Consider the following 19,430-nt stretch of genomic DNA (forward strand, 5'->3'; position numbering starts at 1 on the left):
GGCCACAACATCTGAGTGCATGTGACTATATATAGCATACGCTGACACACACACACACACACACACACACACACACACTCACACTCACACTCGCACGCACACAGTATTCTTGGTGAGGCCCAAACACGCTGCCATAAGCTGCTACTAACATAACAACATATCAGCTGACCTACATGACCAATGTCATGAAAAGGCATGTACTGTATGTCCCAGAGCATGTATGTACCATACTGTATGCATGTTGTAAAGTGTGTTCATTGGGTTAGAGAGTGGAGACAAATGGAATGCTAAATACTCACCTACATTCTCGAGAGAGAGAGAGAATGTAGGTTTCAACATTTTAAATTTGAAAAAGAAGGGACTCCCACACACTGTCTTCAAGTGCAGTGAAATAGTTTATTTGGAAACCAACAACATTTCGGCCTTCATCTTTATGAACAGAAATGAGAAAAATCATCTTTTGAAGTGCCAGTTTGAAACACCAAGGACTTTAGGCTACTGTGTAATATTATATGGCACTAGCAATAAAGGCAGCTCACTGAAACGATACAGGCTGCATTGTTGGTGTCACAGACACAATAGTAACTCAAAACAGCACTTACTGTATAGGCACTCAAAGGCAATAACAGAACACTGGAATACACACTGCCTACTGTACCTGCAACAAAGCAACGAGCTGCGATGAATGTCTTCAGTAACGAGCACATTTTATGCACGTACTGTAAATATACAAGCATGCAAAATGAAACCTTTCAAAACCTATTGTTAAAGAAGTGTATGCAGAACAAATGCAATTAGTGTATTTCCAAAGACTCCCAACAATGGGAAATGTTGAATAGAGGCGTAGGATGCATTGTTTTTTAAAGAAAATAAATAAACTACTGTACAAGTTAAAACCATTAAATCAAGACAGGGTGTTAGCACAATATTTAATAGGAAGGGGAAATGGTAATATTATTATAAAAAATATAGCTCATTGCTTGTCATTGTATTTGTTCCATAATCCCATTACATTCTTTGGACCATTTAGAAATGTGTGCTGTCGGGGGTTGGCAGAGAGAGTGTAGCGCAAGCGCCCAGGATTACATTAGATAATTGAAAAAAATGGGGTTACAAAAATAGTGGGATAAACTTTTTAAAGGGAAAAGAAATGCAATCTCTTATATAGTAGCACTTCACCGTTGGTGTGCAGCTTATAGGACTCCATCACAAAGGAGATGGAAGGAAAGGAAAGGAAAGGTACTATGTTTACCCAGGGTAACTGAACTAAGCTCAAAAACTTGTTTACAGCCAGGCCCTGCTCATAGAACATTTCATGGTAGGGGTTCAATGCCTTGTCCAAGGGCACTTCAGCGGTGGTAATTTTAACGTGCCGGTCCGGGGATACGAACTATAGCGACCTTCCGATATCAAGACCGCTCCGCAAACCGTTCGGCCACCGCTGCCCATTAGGGATCAGATCAGGGCCCGACTGATTGACTGACTGTTGGCATGCGTTAACAGCCAAGCTTCAGTGATTCATTATCCACATTGGCAGTTAAGTTATGCTTTATCGCTCAAGGTGGGAGAATCCGTCCTCTGCGTTTGACCCATCTACTGTGAACTGTTAGGAGAAGCAGGCGGCCACTGAGCAAAGTGCCCATGGATGCAGTCACCAGGCTGCGGCTCTATCAGGCCAAAGTGCCCATGGATGCAGTCACCAGGCTGCGGCTCTATCAGGGCAGGCCAAAGCCTATATAGCTCAAGGACACACTGGCAGGAGTAGGTTTGATTATTAGATCAGTGGGTTTCCCCAAACTTTTCAGCCCGTGACGTAAAACAGAATTTACGATATTCGCCCCCCCCCGCCCCCAGGACCCAAACTATAGTGAAAATAGCAGATCTACAAGCTCACAATGTGTCGCTTTGTGCCATGTCGTGAGCCTCATGGGGGACCTTGATTGTGTGGTGTTTATATATGTCGTGATGTGAAAACTGGTCCTGGGGGGGCATCTACAGTAGCAGACACGTTGTGTGAAAAGACCCAACACCTTCCAGACACGCAGCAGGACACAGAGAGAATATAGATGTGTATTCCTCTGTCTGATACACTGTCTGTCAGCCTTAAATTGGGCAACAATATATAATAATACACTAAAAAGCAGCTCGACTGAGGGGGGAGGCAGAAACGTAAACAAGTAAGGCAAATGACTTAGGCCTCACTCGCACCTTTCGATCTAGCATACGACATTGATGCATGCTAGATGTAAAGAAAGGGTTTGTTTATACATTTCCAATGGAAGTCACATGGTTTGACGTGGCTTTCGGCTGTGTTTCGAGTTCTGTGTTTTCAGAAACCTTAGGTCAGGATTTAGAGGCGTTTTTAGAATCGGCCTCAGGCCTAAATGTGTTAAGTGCTGTTTTTAGTTACTATTATGTCTGGGACACCAACAATGCAGCCTGTATTGTTAAAGTGAGCTTCCTTTATTCATTGTAAAGTCCTTGGTTTTTTCAAACTGGCACTTCAAACGGACATTTAACATTGTCACCTTAAATGACTGTCACATTGGATTTAGCTGATCATTTCTCAGCAGGAAACCAGTGGACTGTGCAGTCCAAGTAGGGAATGAGGCATTACCCAGGTGATGGAGTTTAAGTATCTCGGGGGCTTGTTCACGAGTGAGGGGAGGACGGAGAAGGAGATCAGCCCGGCGAATCAGAGCAGCATGGGGCGGTATTGCAGTCCCTGTACCGCTCACTGTTGTGACGAAAAGAGAGTTGAGCCAGAAGGCAAAAGCTCTCCGTCTATACCGACCGAGCAATCTTCGTGACCTACTCTCACCTTATATGGTCATGAAGTGTGTGGGTCTTGACCGAAAGAATAAGGTCGTGAATACTATACAAGCGGCCGAGATGAGTTTTCTCCGACGGGTGGCTGGCATCTCCCTTAGAGATAGGGTGAGAAGTTCAGTCACACGAGGGAGACTCGGGAGTAGATCCGCTGCTTCTTCGACTGGAAAGGAGCCAGCTTAGGTGGTCCGGGCATCTGGTGACTCTCTGTCTGTCTGTTTGCCTGTCTGCCTTGTCTGTCATGCGTGCATGCATGTGTAAGTGTGTACACTATGTGTGCATGACCTCTCCATACGTTATAATACAATAATTAGCCTCCTTTTAAAGGCTGCTGACATGTGTTTTCAGTCATGCACCTAATGGCTTCCTCACTACACGTGTCCTCTCAATCTGTGGCCCTGGTGGCAGTGTTGTTTTTGTGGCAGCAAATTTCTATTTTAGTTTTAGTCAGTCTTTTGAATAGTTTCCATTTAGTTTTAGTCACATTTTAGTCACCTGGAATGTTTTAATGTTAGTCTAGTTTTAGTCGACTAAATATCAAAGGATTTTAGTTGACTAAATATATGGTTGATTTAGTCGACTAAAATGTGTTTTGGCGGGCCTTGATGCCGTCGTAATGACTCATCAGCATGCAACCAAGTGTAAAATGACTTATACTGGATCTCTTGTCCACTAGTCTTCCTAACATTTTAGTCTAGTTTTTATTTGTCGACGAACTTGTCAATATATTTATGTCTTAGTTTTAATCATCATAGTGTAGTTTTCATTTAGTTTCCATTTTGTTTTCCTCTGTGAAAAAAGGTAGTTGACGAAAATTTTTCGTCTTGGTTTTAGTCTCGGTTTTAGCCTCTCTTTCAGTTGGCTGGAACAGGACACAACTCAGTGGCTCTGCAGTCTGTCAGGGCTAATAATGGGCTATGTAAGGTAACATGTCTAAATGCACGTGTCTCCTGGCCTAGTGCACGCACACACGTGCATGGGAGACAACTCCAGTTCTTACAGGAGCGAGATGGGGTTCTGAGGACTTAGAAAGCACCGAGACAGGAGGTCTCCACCTCATTAATTAATTCCGTCGGATGCCCAGGGCAGAGATTAATCAAAAGACGGAACATTATCATCATTCCATAACCGAGCACATGCCGCTCTACAGGCTGGGAGCGTCTGTTGGGCAACATTCCATGTCATTTCCGGCTGGGACGTCATCCAAAGTGGTCCCCCTTCCATTTTAATGGATGAGATCGAAAATCTTAAAATTGATCTACTGTAAATCAATTCTAACCAAAGATTGTGTTTTTGACGGTCCATCGCGGTCCCGTCGCTACTCGTACTCTGGTACAAGTAAGAGTCTAGAATTCAAACTTGAGTAAAAGTATTGGTATCAAAATGTACTTATTATGTTACACGTTATGCAGAATGTCCCATTTAAAGTTTTCAAATGGCAAAAATGTATAGCTGAAGTGGGTAATATATGTTTTGTAATAATAATCCATATCTACAAAGTAACTAGTAACTAACATTTTCAAATAATTGTAGTGTAGACTAGAGTAAAAAGTACAATATTTGTCTCTGAAAATTAGTGGAGTAGAAGTGAATGTACAGCGAAATGGAAATATTACGTGAAATAAAATAACCTGAAACTTTGCTAAGTGTAGATATTATCTCCTCTTTAACTAGGACAGCAGCAGTGTATCTAATTAAGCTCAGAGTCATTTTAGATTTGTGTGCAGGGAACATTGGAATGTTGCCGTTGACTATTTTCAACATTGCATTGCCAAATAAGGTGTCAACACAAACAGGAACCAACGGTAAAACCTACTGCAGGCGCTAAGACACACACACACACACACACACACACACACACACACACACACACACACACACACACACACACACACACACACACACACACACACGCACACAAACCTTTATATAATTCAGTTAGTTCTGGATGTTGTACAAATGCATCATCAAAAATACTCAACTGCTCAAATGCACCACGTCTCTGATGTGTGTATACATGTGTACGTACGTCCGTAATCCACATAACTCGAAAACCGTTCGCCCCACAGACTTTAAATTTGACACACGCGTTCCACATTAACACAGGGAGTGCAGTGCCCGGTGTCAATATGCCCATATATAGGCATGACATGTCACAATGACTCTATAGTCTCTCTCGAGACAGACTGTTGACTGTCGCATCAAATGCTAAGGAAAAGAGGCCGCTGTTTTTCCTTTGTTCTGCCGATGGGTATACCCAGATTGCTATCACTCGGACATAACTGTGGAACAAAGCTGATACGCCCACTTATGGGCACATATTATGGAGATGCGGTTGTCCAGAGCCACAGACCCGACCGCTGCAGATCATACCACGAGTCCTCACAAGTGACATCACGGGAGGACTCGATGGTCTAGTTCCATAAATGTTTTACTTTATTCAGTATTTCAATATCAAGGTTGTTTATTTACCCCCCTCCCCCTTTTTTCTCTCTTTCCTACACTACCTTGTCTTAATGGGAGAATTTCATGCTAGAAGGCTTTCTCACCTTTAGTTGCAGTTGTTTAGTCCCCCAAAAAGTGATCCAGACGTTATTTTGTGCAAAAACGCATTATTGGCTATTTCCCCTACCCGACCATGAGCCATCAATGGGGCGGTTTTAGTGCTTATTTCCATTGCTCGACAATCCATTTTGTTTGTATATATCCTTTCTTCATAATGTAAATAGTATCCCAAGCTTTACTCCATCGTAACGCTGTTGCTGTGTTCCAGCCGTAAAGCGTGAACTCGTCGGGTCGGGGAAATGGCCAATTCGGTATTTAAGTCCGATGTCATTTTGTAGTCCGACGTTACGTCCGGGTCCAAGTGGCACCAGCTCCCGTCCGCTTCTCATTGTAAATGGTAATATCTAAACGCGTGATTTTTTTTAGAATGATGTTATTTTTCAGAAAGGAAGCCATTGAGGGTTAAAATGGGTCTTAATGCTTCCAACTCGAGTAGAATTATTTATGTTCTGTGTCCATGACAAAGAAAATAATGGACGTGGAGACAATAAAGACTATTATTATTAGGGCCGGGACTAATTGCGATTAATTTAGATTAATTAACTACAGAAAAATTTATCGCGATTAACTACAGATAAATTAATCGCACCTTTTTTTTCACCGCAGAACGTTTCTCACTGGGCGCTTTTCTATAGTACTGAAAACTGGAAAGTCACCCCATTTTGTGTTGCGTAGAACTGGAGGTCTGACAAAAAACAGTAACAATATGAAGTAAGTACAGCTTTGTGATGTCACTGAGATGTACTTGTTACTGTTACTATTTTTTTTCCCAGACCTCCAGTTCTAGGCAACACAGAATGGGGTGACTTTTTGTCTCCACCAGGCCGAAGGCATGTGGGGAGAGTATGTTTTGCACTCCGTCCGTCCGTGTGTCCGTCCGTCCGTGTGTGTGTCCGTGTGTCCGTGAACAGCTAATCTCGGCCACCGTTAACCCGGTCGATGCCAAATTTTGCACACACACTCCCTGGATGCCAACGATGAACCTCTGCCCCAAACTTTCCAGAACGGCCTGTTATAGCGCCACCAGGAGGCCGCTTTGTGCAAAACAACCCGGTCGATGCCAAATTTTGCACACACACTCCCTGGATGCCAACGATGAACCTCTGCCCCAAACTTTCCACAACGGCCTGTTATAGCGCCACCAGGAGGCCGCTTTGTGCAAAACAAGTTTTTGCACAGTACACCTACAGATTTTGTCCAAACATCACGCAAATTGGTACACAGTCTCTCTAGAGCCATTCAACAAAACTGGTCTTTCAGATTTCTCACACTCCATCCTGATTGGTTAAGATTGGCTTCCAAAGTTCACAGGACTTCTGTACAAATCGCCACAACTCCTCAACGCAGCGTCCGATTGCGATGAAACTGTGCACGCATATTCCCACTAGGCTGAGGAAGAAATCCTGGTGGAGACCTGTGCCCAGAAGGGCACTTTTTCTAGTTATTATTATTTCCACAACAGGTATATTAATGACAGTAAAATGTTGAAAATGAGTGTTATCCTGTAGTCACTATTCGTTGATTCACTGGGATACCAAAAAACTTAAAAAAAAAAAGGTTTCTCGCTGTCCTCGGGTTGAATATTGATATGCGATTAAAATACGATTAATCTAGATTAATTAATCGCAAAGCCTCTGATTAATTAGATTAATTTTTTTAATCGAGTCCCAGCTCTAATTATTATCTTTATTATTTAAGGTGGTAACAGTCCATTTGCTCAGTACGATATATCGGGGGCATATTTAGAATGTGTGCAGGGTAGGGTTGTGTATGTTGAATCTAGTTTGCGTGATCTCTAATGGAGGATTTAGTTGACACGATGAAATAAAATGGCGATAGTATTCACAAAAGTATAGGACCCGGAAGTATCTCTGGAGGGGGCGCTTACGTCACGGCTAAAATACTGAATAATGCGTTTTTGCACAAATTAACATCTGGACCACTTTTTGGGGGACTAAACAACTGCAACTAAAGGTGACCTTCTAGCATGAAATTCTCCTTTAACCCATTTTTTGCGGGAACCCCTTTTGGTGTTAGCATTATGTTATGCTTTAGCTATTGAAAAATAGCAGATCTACAAGCTCATAGCGCCCTTACGAGCTTGTAGGTCTGCTATTTTTGAAAAATCGATGAACCACTGACGTAGAAAGACAGCTTTTTCAGAAAACTGTCAGGATGTAGAAGAATGTTTTTAGAATCTCTTATCTCGTGTCTGATCACACTGCAGTACTGGACGGACGTCTACCTGCAGTGGAACGTGGACAATTACCCCGGCGTTCAGACCCTGAGGTTCCCCTCCAGTCAGATCTGGGTGCCCGACGTCCTCCTCTACAACAGGTACTGTCACTACTCTGTGTTTGGTGTCTCCTCTCCTCTGATCTCAGATCTGGGTGCCCGACGTCCTCCTCTACAACAGGTACTGTTACTACTCTGTTTTTGGTGTCTCCTCTCCTCTGATCTCAGATCTGGGTGCCCGACGTCCTCCTCTACAACAGGTACTGTTACTACTCTGTGTTTGGTGTCTCCTCTCCTCTGATCTCACTTCCATCACTCTGTGTCTGCTTCCATCTCTCCTCTGAGAGGTGGATATCAAAAGCAGAGGCATGGGTTCACCCAATTCTCCTCGCAAAGCTTCATGCTCGGTACCATTCCACCTTTCACTGATAGAAGTATAGAACCATATACCGTATTATTTCATCATATTTATTGTGAGCACTGAGCGGACACCAACACACAATGCACTGATTTAGACTGGGCCACCACGGCCGTTTATTAAGGATAAATGCGCTTCTACAGGCGCACGGCATGAAATGCAACTCAAAATGTCATTAAGGAACAAAACTCCGCCTCTTCTCTGGCGCCCGTCATACGGGCAGGATAGGCGGTTTAGTTAGGGTCCTTTTCCCCTAACGGGCTTAGTGCGCCCTATTATATCACACTGTCCCCGGGTTTGACAGGTGCTTCTGTTTCCTGGTCAGTATTCTCCTGGGGAAGTGGAACTCTCAGCAGTAACAATTTGTCCGGGGTAGCGGGTTACCTATAGCTATAGGAAGAGAATAGGCTTTTAATTTCATGCTCGCATCAATGTAGATATGCCTGGTGTCGTGGTGTGAGAGGATGAGTGAGATGTCGCTTACCGCCGAGCATACCCGAACTGCCCCTGTTAGCTGTCAGTGGGGAATGAGTGCAGACCAGGGGGGCAGTCAGCCAGATATTTCGTGAAGCCTCATTTGAAATCGGTAGTTCATATAATGGCCTGTTGTGGCGCTGGACTGGACCCAAAAAGCCCCATAGCTCCATAGAGGCCCATGTATTTTGGCCCAACTTCACCTAGACTGTATTACCTTAATAAACATGGTCATGAATACTTTCTTCTTCCAGTCACTAGTTTAAAGTCTCATTTCTAATGTCATAATATTCTTTTTGGAAAATTATGGTCCCATTAATTAAAATAATGACCATAAAGTTGCGTATGTTCTGAGGGGCGTGGCTACCGTTACCGTCTATGATCGGGATTCCCCTCCCACTCAAGAGTCTTCTCCTCCCACTCGAGTCAAAATAAAAACCAATGGAGAAGAAGGGGGGAAGTCCCGCCTCGTTGTCTGGGCAGCCAATGGCCAGCTGGACCCAAACGGAGCCAGCCAATGGCCAGCTGGTCCAAAACGGATCTAGAAAGATGGCGATTTACAGTGCATTAGAATGCAAGGGATTTCAGGCTTCATTTTACGTTCATGTTAGACCCGGGGAACGCTTTGTCCATATTTTTTACAGTCTATGGTGCAGAAGCAGCCAGCCCTTTCCTTTTATCCTGGCGTAGGCGCGTGCACTTGGCCTTGAGCCAATAGGTAGGCGGGGTAGTATGTCTGCTCGTTGACGAGGCCGAGTAGGCGTGTTCTCCTTGGCTGCGTTCGGCCTTCTCCCCACTGGCTGTCTGGGCTACTAATATGCTCACCTGGCGGCTGGTTGCCTAGCGACACCCCACAATATTGTATCGGCATTCAAAGTGCACGCTTGGATTATCCCTAATAAATTGGAACAACACAGACATTAAGCCTAAATTGGGTTTCTGTACAGATCAAAACACAATGTAGATTGAATTATGGTCAAACTATATACTATGGGATGATATTGCTAGCAAGATTACAACAACATATATATGCATTGTTCTGATTCGGTTCTGTGGCAAATCCTCCTGTTTCACGTCTCTCTTCAGGCTTTGTTGTTTATACTGATCAACCCATCTTTCTCATTGTATTGGCTCTATAGCTTATGTCAGGTCATCGTGTCAATGAAACAGGAATAGATGGATTGCGTTTATTGTTTACTCAATAATACACAGGGTAGACGGATACAATAACCGTAGTCATTTAAAAAAGGTCACCCTTGTGGTACACAGATCATCCTGAGAAGCAAATTCATAAAGAATGGATTGCCATTACATTGCAAATATCCATGTGGCAATTATAAATTATGGCTTTGCGCAGCACTGTTTATGTGCAGATGAATCATTGACGAGTAGTTTGTGTAGCTGGATCTTTGATTCTGTGGAAAAAAAGAATAAAAAAAGTTTGAATAGATGTGGACCTTGTTTACAAAACGCATATTAATCTGTACTACCTGTATGTGCCCGTCCCAGTCGGCCACCGGCCTACTTGGGAACGATGCAACTTGGGAACCTAATGATATACGTTGTCATAGCACCCGTTTTAACTGTCAGCCGGTGTCCCACATGGAGATCTGTGTATGTGCCTGTGTGTGAAGACTGCAAACTGAAAAGTGTACTTTGCAATCAATTAGGCCCACTGGCAGAGCCTGACCAGAGCCTTTTGTGGTGGTTCTGGAGAACCGTGGGTCCGACCGACTCGATAGCTGGCACTGCAGCACTCCCTGTTGGGGGTGTGGAACGCGTGTGTCGAATGTGAAGTGGGTGGGTCAAACGGTTCTCGAGTTACGGGCATTACAACCGTACCACGTACGCAGAGACGTGGTGCATTTATACTGATGGAAATTCCACTGCTGTAAAGTCCATGGCGTTACCTTAGAAGGCCTTCAGTGGAACCAAGCAACATTATCATGCTGCAGCATCGACACCTGGCTGTAAAAAGCAACAGGGAAATTTGCACGTGTCTGTTTGTTTTGCCCAATCACACACTGAATCTTTCTCATGTCCACAGACAATAATTGTAATAGGGCTAGATTTGGCTTAGAACAACACAATATATGAGATAGTTGAAGTTGATTGATGGAACTGGCTTCAGTATTTCCATCAAGTTGATTGAGGATCCTTTTTTCAGGCAGATTGAGATGAACTTCTAGCGTGAGTTTGTGCGTGTGCCGTGAATACAGACCTGAATCGCCAGAACATATTTTCTTAATGGGCGTGGCTAGTGATTCAGGGCATTCATTCATACATTCATAGCCAGGCTATAGCCAGGCTATGAATGTAATGCACAATCTATGTAAAGCGCCTTGGATAAAGGCGCTATATAAATGCACCAATTACCATTTTAACCAAGTGCAAGTTCAACTGAGGTAGAGCGGAATTGAGTGAAATCCCTCTAATCAACAACTAACAGTCCAAATGGGCTCACTGAAATACCCAAAATGACAGAAAAAAACACAAGGAGAGAGCAGGCAGGACAGAATCTGATGAGCAATTTGGAAAATTAGAAGGCTAGAAAGCCCCAAAAGTTACTCACAGAGAGAGAGAGAGAGAGAGAGAGAGAGAGAGAGATTGATTCACAATCACATGTCTGTTCAGTTTCGCTGTTTTCTTGCATCAGGGGAGGCTTGCGATATTTATTCATGTTAAAGATTTATGGTCCAATGTTCTTTTGCCAATCAATTAAAGAGGCACAGAGATAGAAAGTGGCAGACCATGATGATGATGATGAAAAAAAAGTTTATCACCAAGCACTATAATTGTAACTGTATTGTTAATCACTATAGTCGTTATAGATATGTGGTGTGTGGACACTGCTAGTGTTTTAATGATTTGTTAAACTTTATATTTTGTGATATAGATATACTGTAGCTAGGCCTATACGTAGTTTTACTACTCATTGTGGAAGCCAAATTATTCTCAATCATTTTCAATAGTTTCACCAGACTTAAGTTGTGAATTGATGCCATTTTGTTTTAGCCATTGACCTTTGGTCACAGATGACAAAAGAAAAAAAGTTCTGATGCACTTTCACCTCATCTCCTTGACCTCTCCTCTTGTAATTTGAATGCAATATGCCAGGAAACTTTTGCATGTAACCAAATGTGATTATCTTCTCTTTATCAGTCATTTAATTACAAGGGTTAGGAAGTTAATCCACAATAAATGTTGGAATTAATCCACCACTCCAGTGAAGGCAATTAATGACCACTGCGATTCAATATTGTGCCCTTTTACCATAACCGTGTATGCTTTGTGCGTGACCTTGTTTTATCTGTGCCCCCTTCTCCAACAAAACAACGTTGGTGCTAGAACTGGTTCTGTTTTAGATTCTTGAAACCTTTGGTGCTTTCACGGAACCGACTGCCATTCTTTGGTGCCAGTTACGAACCAGCTTTTAGGGTTGTGAACCATACATTTTCAGTGGAACTTGATTATTTTTTAGAACTAAAGTGCTAATTTTGCAAAGTAATGTTCTGGGAAATGAGCATGGATGATTAATTCTGTTTTTCAACCTCCCTTGGCCAATTGAATAGCAACTGTTTATTGGGCACAGGCTGTGAATATTTATTATGTAGATTTGGACTCTATTTCCTGTATTGTCCCAAAAATCAGGAAAAGTGCATGTCCTTAAAGCTCTCTCTCTCTCTCTCTCTCTCTCTCTCTCTCTCTTTCCTTCAACTTCCTGCATTAATCACATGAGTAATTGATTCACCATCAAACTGCCAATGATGATGATGGTAGATGATGGGTCAGCGTGACTCATTTTGCCAGATCTGAATTAGCACGTATAGTCTTGTGTTTTAAAGAGGAGGTGGGTCCATGGGCCAGTTTGTTTCAGGTCAGAATGGATGTAACAGAGATAACCATTAGAAGATGTCCTAAAATGTCTCCAGATACATCAGAGGAGATGGGGAATGTTTCGTTGACCAATTTCATTTGCACTTACTCAGAATCTGTCCAAACCATTGAACCTGTCCTAACAATTAGTAGCGGTGGGCGGCAGCACCAAGGGAGGGATTAGTGTCTGTCTTGCTCTGAGAAAAGAACAAAAGACCTGTGTCCTTCAGCAAGTTGCTCAAGGACACGAGTCGTTTGTTCTTTTCAAACCTGTAAATCAGTGTTTTCAATGTGATTAATTCACAGGTTCTACTGATACTTTGACATGTCTGCCCTAATACTGATCTTATACACATATCCTCATTCATGGTTATGTATACCTGACCCCATGACCTGACCGCATACATTTGACAATATTGGCACAATACTGCAGATTGAGGAACAGTGGAGAACTGATTTGACTATTATGTAGTACCATTCTTGTACCTTTTACAACTTAATTATTTCACACACACTCCTGTTCAAATCAGTTTTGAGTTTGAGTATCTTCTGAGTTCTGATGGAATACTGAGGTCTACTTCTTTTTTTTTGTGATTAGTGTTTTATTGGAACACAACACCCACAATACCAGTCAACAGTAACAACAATACAGAGCAAACAAAATAAAATAAAAAAGGGTTTGACCATGGGCGGAGCTTGGGGGGGTTCAGGGGGTGCACTGCACCCCCTGAAAAAAAAAAGGAAAAAAAAAAGAAAATATATATATTTTTTTAACTTTAATACCTTCTGGCTTCTGACTAGTTTGTAATCATCTCTCTTATCATGATATGATGACTCGCTGTACGGCTGTAGTGCATGTGTGTGAGCTGCTGTACTACCTAAATAACTCATTTTTAGGGGTTAGGGCATTGTAAAAACGCTAAAATAATAAAATAAAGGTTAAAAAAATCGGGTGTCGTTGGCCAAGCAGTCGCACCCCCCAGCGTCAACTTCAAGCTCCGCCTATGGGTTTGACACAAATCGACAGTCACATTACAAAAACAAAACACAACCAGGAGGGAAGGTCTGCTGTGATGCTGACACACAGCCCCAAAGCATATAGATTAGAAAGGGGAATGCTACGCAGTCACATTCATCAGACGTGCTCAAATCTGTACCTTCATCTGATGGCAATATCTGAAATAAAAGTCAGACGAGAACATTATTGTTATACCGTACGTCGGAGATTATTTATCCGTCCGTGCACAGGGTATAAATTGTCTGATTCGAATGGTGTGACTGTAATGCACGTAGCCTATGCTTTGATTTGTATGTGTAAGGTGTTGGTGTAAATGCCATGCCTGCAATAGTGCATGCATGTACAGTACGTGTGTACATAATACTGAGTGATGCTTTCATAATACTCATGTGTCTGAAGGGCATGTCCCCGGTGTCAGACGGCCATGTTTGACGAGTGAATGAGATGATGATCAATATAACATTAACAACACTGTGCAGATATTATACTGATCCCTCCACACCCTTCTTTTTAGTGTTCACCTCTGTCTGTCTTTCTCTCTTTCACCTTTATCGGGTCATTTTCCATTTGCTCCAGTGTTGTTTTTGGCAGCAAATTTCTATTTTAGTTTAGTCATAGTCTTTGGACTGAAAGTTCATTTAGTTTTAGTCACATTTTAGTCACCTGGAATGTCTTAGTGTTAGTCTAGTTTTAGTCGACTAAATGTCATAAGATTTTAGTCGACTTAATCTACAGTTGATTTAGTCGACTAAAATGTATTTTGGCTGGTCTTGATGCCGTCGTAATGAGTGTTTTTACACTTGCTGAAAATAGCCGATTTACAAGCTCACAACGCGTCGCGTTGTGAGCTTGTAGATCAGCTATTTTCAGCATGCAACCAAGTGTAAAATGACTTATACTGGATCTCTTGTCCACTAGTCCATTCCTAACATTTTAGTTTTTATTTGTCGACGAAATTGTCAGTATATTTAGTCTTAGTTTTAGTCATCGTAGCTTAGTTTTTATTTAGTTTCCATTTATTTTTGTCAGTGAAAATAGGTAGTCGACGAACATTTTTCGTCTTAGTTTTAGTCGACGAAAACAACACTAATTTGCTCTCTGTCTCTCTTCTGTGGATTTCCCCATTTCATATATATTCTACTTCATAGCATGTGGCATCATTCTTTTCTCTTTCTCACATATTTGTGTTTGTGTTACTTGAGGTAAGTCATGGTGGAGTATTACTGTATTCTATTCTATGTATGTTATTTAGGTGGTGTGGGAACATATTCTGGTGGTGCAGATGGGTGGTGTGTAGGTATACATCGTGTGGGTGTATGTACAATGTGTGGGCGGTATTGGTTCATTGTCTGGGTGGTATACAGTATTGTGATGTAGCTGTAAGCGCAGTGTACACTTTGGTCTGATCAGCGTGAGTTTCAATTCAACACAATATCTGTGATGCGACAGCATTATGTTATGTATACTGTCATATCATTCGCCCTTCATCTCATTTCATTCTGATATCCATGAGATTCTTCACCCGCATTCCCTCTGGGAACCAGAGAGGTAATTGCCTGGAAAATTCATAAATGACTCTGGTTTTCCATTTCCCTTATATTTCCCTATTGACTTCCCTCTCTTGTGTCAGTAATGGTTGACGTCTTAACTGTTGTTCACTCACATCAACTTCTGTACGTCTCCCCTTGTAGTGCAGATGAGAGGTTTGACGCTACCTTCCATACCAACGTCCTGGTCAACGCCTCAGGAGCCTGCCAGTACATACCACCAGGTGAGAGCCATCTACGCAGAGTTGCCGGTTGCCTCCCCGAGTTGCCGGTTGCCTCCCCCAGAGTTAGTGTCGAAGTGTCCTTGGGCAAGACTCTGAACCCCTAATTGCTCCTGATGAGCAGGTTGGTGCCTTGCATGGTTTCCTCTGCCATCGGTGTATGAATGCGTGTGTGAATGGTTGAATGTAGCACAATCTCCGTAAAGCGCATTGGATAAAGGCACTATAGAGCGTCGCAGTCCTGCCCCCTTTCATGACGACGCCAGGCCCAGGAAATGAATCCCAATGCATTTCTCCCATAGACATTTCATAAAGTATTTATTTAAAGACCTTTTAAGCGTTGTACGAAGCCAACTCGAGTCGTGACAAATCATGACAACAAACAATATTTTGACCAAACAAATAATTACAAAGAAGAAAAGCAACAAAAAAAGTGTTGTAACCTGCCGTTTTTTTCTACTTTCTAATTATTTGTCCGGCCCAAAACATTGTGTTTATTGTCATGATTTGTCACGACAAAAGTAGGCTTTGTCCGCGGCGTAAACGCCTTTAAATAAATACTTATATACGCTCTATATAAACATTTACCATTTAGCCACGGTCCTGGCATCACCGTTGTTGGCATCATCGTGAATACTCTCGTTTTCACCCACTTTGATCATCAGCCTCCTTCTCATCATTATCATCATTATCACCACCATCATCAGAATTATAGTAACCTTTGTTTCAACCATCGTTATCATAATTGTGTATCAATTGCAAACTTCATCAGTGTATTCCCATCATCCCTCCTCCAGGCATCCTAAAGAGTACCTGCTACATTGACGTGCGGTGGTTCCCGTTCGACGTGCAGAAGTGTGACCTGAAGTTTGGCTCCTGGACCCACAACGGCTGGCTGCTGGACCTCCAGATGATGGAGGTGGACATCTCTACCTACATACCCAACGGAGAGTGGGACCTTGTGGGTAAGAACAACAAGGACAGATGATGTCCACCTCCAGATGATGGAGGTGGACATCTCTACCTACATACCCAACGGAGAGTGGGACCTTGTGGGTAAGAACAACAAGGACAGATGATGTCCACCTCCAGATGATGGAGGTGGACATCTCTACCTACATACCCAACGGAGAGTGGGACCTTGTGGGTAAGAACAACAAGGACAGATGATGTCCACCTCCAGATGATGGAGGTGGACATCTCTACCTACATACCCAACGGAGAGTGGGACCTTGTGGGTAAGAATAACAAGGACATACGGGCAGGGTCAGGTGGACATCTCTACCTACATATCCAACGGAGAGTGGGACCTTGTGGGTAAGAACAACAAGGACATACGGGCAGGGTCAGGTGGACAGTGGTGGAAAAAGTACTCCCAGTTTCTTTAAAAGTACCAATACTGCAATATAGAAGTACTCTATTGCAAGTAAAAGTCCGGAATTCAAAATGTACTTAGTAAAAGTACAAAAGTATTGGCATCAGAAGGTACTTGGAAGTTCCCAAAGTAAAAGTACTCGTTATGCAGAATGTCCCATATTCAAGTTTTCAAAATGTATACACATCTTTTGAAAATAGAAGATCTACAAGCTCAGTAGAAGTAAAAGTATTGAACCGACTTCACTGTAGTAGCCTTTTTCATATATTTGTACAGCTGTCTGCTGTCGTGAAGGTTTATAGTTAGAGAGAATAGTAGTAGTAGTGTCCATGTCATTGTCTCAGCCCCCATACAGCAGTACTGACTCCACGGCATAGCTGTATATGAACAGCCCCCTCTTAGATCTGACGTCGAAATAAAAAAAAACATTCGCTCTGAAAGAATATATATTCAAAGATGTACGTGTGCCGCATTTCTACGATTTTTCAAAAATAGCAGACCTACAAGCTCGTAGCGCGCCACTCTGTGGCGCACTATGAGCTTGTAGATCTGCTATTTTTCAATAGCTAAAGCATAACATAATGCTAACACCAAAAGGGGTTCCCGCCCCCAAAATGGTTTAAGGTCTTCTCCCATGTCTGATTTTTGATGATAAACATAAACACATAGAGTAGGTACATTTCCAGGGAATTTCAACCATTTCTGGTGACAATACATAATTTCCAGGATGAATTGATCACACTGTACCACAACATGTACAGAAAGAAGCCGCTTCAAGCCAGTAGAAATAGTGTTTGTTGCAGTTTGTGCATATTTTTCACATGCAGTGCATACAAATTCTAAAAGTACTCGAGTCAAGAGAATAGGCAATAACAAATACAAACAACACTAATGTTACCAATTACAGCCTGACGTTATATCAATTAGATTAGCTGAATTTATAATTGTTTTACTGTAATGTGGGTGTTCGGTTTACAGTGCATGAATACACCAAGCTGGCTCGGGTCGAGCTTTTTAACATTTTCCATTGAAGCAAATCACTGACTTTTAATTATTCTTCATTGGCTCGAAAAAACAATTACTTGAGTTTTGTCTTTGTTTATTTGAATTCTGGCACATCTAACCTATTGATTTTGTCCAATGCACTTTCTCTGTGCTCGTTTTGGAATATATTCTCCCGGTGAACACGGAATATGTAAATGTGCAAGAATTACGGTCAGACAGCTGCTTCCCATAATCAACTCCAGTGGGAGCGTCGGGAATGATGACAATGATGAAGCCAAAGAGGCCTCAGGAGACTCTGCGTGTCAATGTCTGCTCAGATGTGTAATTAACCAATAGACGGGAGCAGCCCCTGCCAATTAAGTAGGATTTCAAACCAGTTTAGCACGGAGGTCCCACAGGGTTTTCCAGTTTAGTACTGTGCCAGAAGGTCCCCACAGGGTTATCCCAGTTGGTCTTGTAATATGCAGTGGTTGGTTGACGATGTCGTATGCATCACAGCGATCGGTATAAATACCTTTTCGGCAGGGAGGATGTTAGCCCTGAAACATCCTGTCATAATCATCATAATCATCCTGTCATAGCCACCGAGTGGCGCACTATGAACTTGTAGGTCTGCTATTTTTTGAAAAATCAAAGAACGACTGACAGAAACATAGCTTTTTCAGAAAACTGTCAGGATGTAGAAGACATTTTTCAGAATCTGATCTCAGGTCAAAATGGGTTAAAAGCTGGTCCAGAACTGGAACCAAAAAATGGCCGCGGGTTCCGTGAAAGCACTACGGTTCCAAGAATGTATAGAACAGAACCAGTTATAGAACCTAGAAGTTCTTTAGGTGGAAAAGGGGCCACAGTGGTCTAGGATTTTCTTCTGAGCTGACCAATTTGTTTTAGCTGCAGTAACATCATGCCTCTGCTATCTCCATGACAATGGTTTGATTTGACCACACCACCAAACAACCATAATGTGTGTCTCAAAGAATATTGTCTTGAAGAGTTTTGACTCTGACCTCCTCTACAGTACAGCCCTCGTCTGAAGGGAGCTGTAATAAAGAGCCTTGTAAAGGGCAATCCTATAATTGCTTTTGGCTTTGAAATGTAGTCCGTTGTATTTTGCATGCTTGTTGCACCGTATGAATTTGGATATTAGCATATCAGTGGGAGCGTAAAGAACTGAAAATGTAACCGAAGAACATTTATTTTCATCATTATTCCCTGTATGGAAGCCTTCAAGGAACGACATTGTCATGGTAATCTCAAGGCTAGTAAGGTTTTCCTTACCCATTTTCGATTCTAATTCCTAGATATTCTGATCGAACATAAATGATATAACCCGCCTATTTTGATGTATGGCATGAATTTAATATAATATTCAGAAAGTAGTATATGGCACGTGGAGTTCGGCTGTATTTTATACTTTGGCGTGACATTCTTATACGACAAAGTAGGACATTAGTTTAGCATAAAATGATGAGGCGTTGGAGCCTCTACAGCACTGCCCGTGGGGCACTGGCCTACCCAGATATTATGCGTTGGAGCCTCTACAGCGCTGCCCGTGGGGCACTGGCCTACCCAGATATTATGCGTTGGAGCCTCTACAGCGCTGCCCGTGGGGCACTGGCCTACCCAGATATTATGCGTTGGAGCCTCTACAGCGCTGCCCGTGGGGCACTGGCCTACCCAGATATTATGCGTTGGAGCCTCTACAGCGCTGCCCGTGGGGCACTGGCCTACCCAGATATTATGCGTTGGAGCCTCTACAGCGCTGCCCGTGGGGCACTGGCCTACCCAGATATTATGCGTTGGAGCCTCTACAGCGGTGCCTGTTGGGCACTGGCCTACTTGGAACGATGCAAGTTGGAAATTACTG

The 19,430-nt window shown here is 42.6% G+C and overlaps 1 protein-coding gene across 1 annotated transcript in view; it reads left to right on the forward strand.

Moving 5' to 3' along the window:
• Positions 1 to 19,430, forward strand: part of LOC310858195 (neuronal acetylcholine receptor subunit alpha-7-like) — a gene marked incomplete at both ends in the record, with an annotated part of 66,074 nt that overhangs the window by 30,235 nt on the left and 16,409 nt on the right. The window contains 3 exons of the mRNA XM_083764300.1: positions 7,622 to 7,731; positions 15,107 to 15,186; positions 15,981 to 16,148. Of these exons, the coding sequence (XP_083620426.1) occupies positions 7,622 to 7,731; positions 15,107 to 15,186; positions 15,981 to 16,148 (358 nt within the window). The remainder of the gene's footprint in view (positions 1 to 7,621; positions 7,732 to 15,106; positions 15,187 to 15,980; positions 16,149 to 19,430) is intronic.

The sequence above is a fragment of the Protomyctophum parallelum genome (assembly GCF_964188405.1).
Source record: "Protomyctophum parallelum genome assembly, chromosome: 5".
Lineage (NCBI taxonomy): Eukaryota > Metazoa > Chordata > Actinopteri > Myctophiformes > Myctophidae > Protomyctophum > Protomyctophum parallelum.